Source organism: Solanum dulcamara, chromosome 10 (genome assembly GCF_947179165.1).
Source record: "Solanum dulcamara chromosome 10, daSolDulc1.2, whole genome shotgun sequence".
Lineage (NCBI taxonomy): Eukaryota > Viridiplantae > Streptophyta > Magnoliopsida > Solanales > Solanaceae > Solanum > Solanum dulcamara.
In genome coordinates, this window is record NC_077246.1 from 26694177 (window position 1) to 26696874 (window position 2698).

At 38.8% G+C, this 2698-nt stretch overlaps 1 protein-coding gene across 1 annotated transcript; it reads right to left on the reverse strand.

The window, feature by feature from the left end:
- Positions 1-231: 231 nt before the first annotated feature.
- On the reverse strand, positions 232-2424 carry LOC129871620 (uncharacterized). Its single transcript, XM_055946577.1, has one exon. It carries the CDS (start codon positions 2266-2268, stop codon positions 370-372), a length of 1899 nt encoding a protein of 632 aa, XP_055802552.1. The 5' UTR covers positions 2269-2424; the 3' UTR covers positions 232-369.
- Positions 2425-2698: the final 274 nt, after the last annotated feature.

The following is a 2698-nucleotide window of genomic DNA, read 5'->3' on the forward strand; positions in this document are numbered from 1 at the left end:
GCCCAACATTTTTCTCAAGCTGATATAGTGCCTGATCGTTCAAAACAATGTTCCCTGCAAAAATATGTACATATTATCCTGCGAGTCTACAAGACATGCCAATGCTCATCAGGAGTTCCAAATACAGGATAAAAGAATTGTAATTTTGTCACGATGTAAATATATCTGCAGGAGTCTGATCTCACAGATATGCTTCCTTAGAGCACACGATGAGTTTGCACTAAGAGAATGTGAACAATGAACTTTCCAAACACTTCGAACAAAGACAATTAGTAATAGGGCATAATTTAGAGCAACAACAAACTGTATTCAAGCATAGGAAAGCAACATTGCTTCTAAGAATTGATACAAATAAATGCAGCTGAAGGGTCAAGTTTGATAAAACTGATTTTTATAACTATGGGTCCAGTCAGAATCTGCAGAAGAAACTAAGCCACCACCTTCAGTCTGTATAGACTCTGCACACGAATTAGCTTCTGGGAGAGGAGACCTTAATTTTCTAGTCCGAGAAAGCTCGTGTTTGTGCTCTAGAAATTCGGGAGACTGAGAACCACTCTCTGGTAAAAGATCATTTTCTTCATTGGAGCTGGATTCAACAACAACATTTGTCTTTGCATTAGTGTAACAGTATCCCCCATTCTCAACATCTGATAAGCATCTGCAGCAATCCAAATCATCAATCTCAAAAGTCCGACTCACTATCCCATCCCTCCATGATATCCTCATTTGAGATTGTGATACATTATCTAATGTAGAGTCAGACACCCAAGAATCACTAGTAAACTTAAAATGCAGATTAGGCGGATCCAAAGCTGATGGTTGAGTTGTAGGTGATAAACTTGTTTTGTGAAGAAAATCTGCCACTGAATCAAGGTCAGCTCCAAGGTTGTCTCCATGATCACCTGAATGTAACCATGAAAAGCCACCACGCTTGCCTGAGGTCGAATCTGATTTAGGGGTTTGAATAACATTACCACTGCTCAAAGAAGCTGTAGAGCACGGAGTATTCTCTCTAACAAGACTGCATGAACATTTCCACTCATCCGGGACTTTCACATCATGACAACAAGATATGGCCAGGGGAAAAGATGGAAACAAATTATCTTTAATTTCAGGACTTTCAGAAGAGACCAGAACAATCCTAGCTTTTCCATCAGTTTGTGCTGCATCCCTATTTACACTATCACAGTACTTTTCTCTGTAATGTACTGAATCAGAAGTACTCTCAGAACATAATGAAGTTGAATATGGCAGCTCAGTCGTGGCAGATCCAGTCAACATCCTAAATTCGTCTACAGATTCACCCTCACAACAAATGTCATTATTCTCACGGCAAGGAGATAAAAGCCACTGCATAGAAGCCAATGCAGGTAAAGGAAACAAAGAATCCCTACTAGACTTGTTAGGTACTGTATTCCTTCCAGCCCCCTCATATTTTCTATCCTCTGAGCCACTGGCTTTTTCGCAATCTGATGAATCAATTAAGTTTCCTATAGTGAGAACACCTCTAGGCCTACACTTTCTTTTATCAGTGACACCAGAGAGAACATGGCCAGCAGCATAACAAGGTGTTGCAGCTGAAACCAGCCCAGAGGATAGCCCACATTGTATTTCAGGGGACACTGAAGCCTCAATGGGAGGTGTTTTTGTAGCATTACTAGTTGTATTTGAGTTCTCTACATTACAAGTATGATCTAAAGTTGCACATTCAATACCAGAACCAGATGCTAATTTACCAAGAGGTGTACAATTCTCAAAACTAATCAAATTACTATCTAAATCCAAAAGCTGAATGTGCTCACCTGAGCCATTTCCTTCCAGCTTTTGCTTCAAACTCTTGGGTTTAATAACCCCCATTCTTACCGACCCAAATGATGATTTCTTCACAGGATTGCTCAGATTTGACTTTCGGGAGGTGGGTTTCTTCCCAGATAGGAAAGGAGGGTTCTTTTTGGGGTTTTGCGTAATGGGTCTTGGTAAATCATTCTCGTTGGTGGATTTAGATCTCAAACGTGTAGATTTAGGCACTGGGTTAGAAATTCTCGAAGAAACTTTCGGCGTTTTGTGGAAATGCGTTCTGGAAGAAGAAGAAGAAGAAGATGAGGAAGAAGACGAAGAAGAAGAATTTGAAGAGATGAGAAAAGGAAGACGACCTTTTGGGGCTTCAATGGTGCTACTCTTGCTTCTACATCTCGGAATAACATTCAGATCTTGCAGAGGGCTTCTCTTCTCATAACTCCATTTCTTATCCTTGTGATTTTTCTCCATTTTCTGATTTTGCAGCAATGCAAAATAGCTGCTAATTGTGAATGTTGCGATCTGTATGAAGTAGTAAGCTAGGGCAAAAGACTGACTGTGGTTTGTGTACTCTCTGTCTGGTTGTGAAAAATGGTGGATTTCAAACTCAGATAAAGAGGATTTGTTCTTTTCTGTAACGTCTATCTAGATCCTGGACTATGCTTTTGTCAGTTTGTGACCACCGCCTTTTGGACTGGCCCATATATTTCCTGGGCTGGACTCTCTGAGTTTAGTTATTAAATTTTTTTAAAAATTAATTACTGATTTTAGCGATATTTTTTTATTTATTATCATTTATAGCAATACATAGCAATATTATGATAAATCTACACTTGTATTAAAAGGGAATTATGCATACAATAAAAATATATTATAAATATTTTAAAATATATATTGTGTT

Bases quoted from the DNA above. Each gene is read 5' to 3' on its own strand.
- LOC129871620 (XM_055946577.1), bottom strand. From the start codon at position 2,268: ATGGAGAAAAATCACAAGGATAAGAAATGGAGTTATGAGAAGAGAAGC.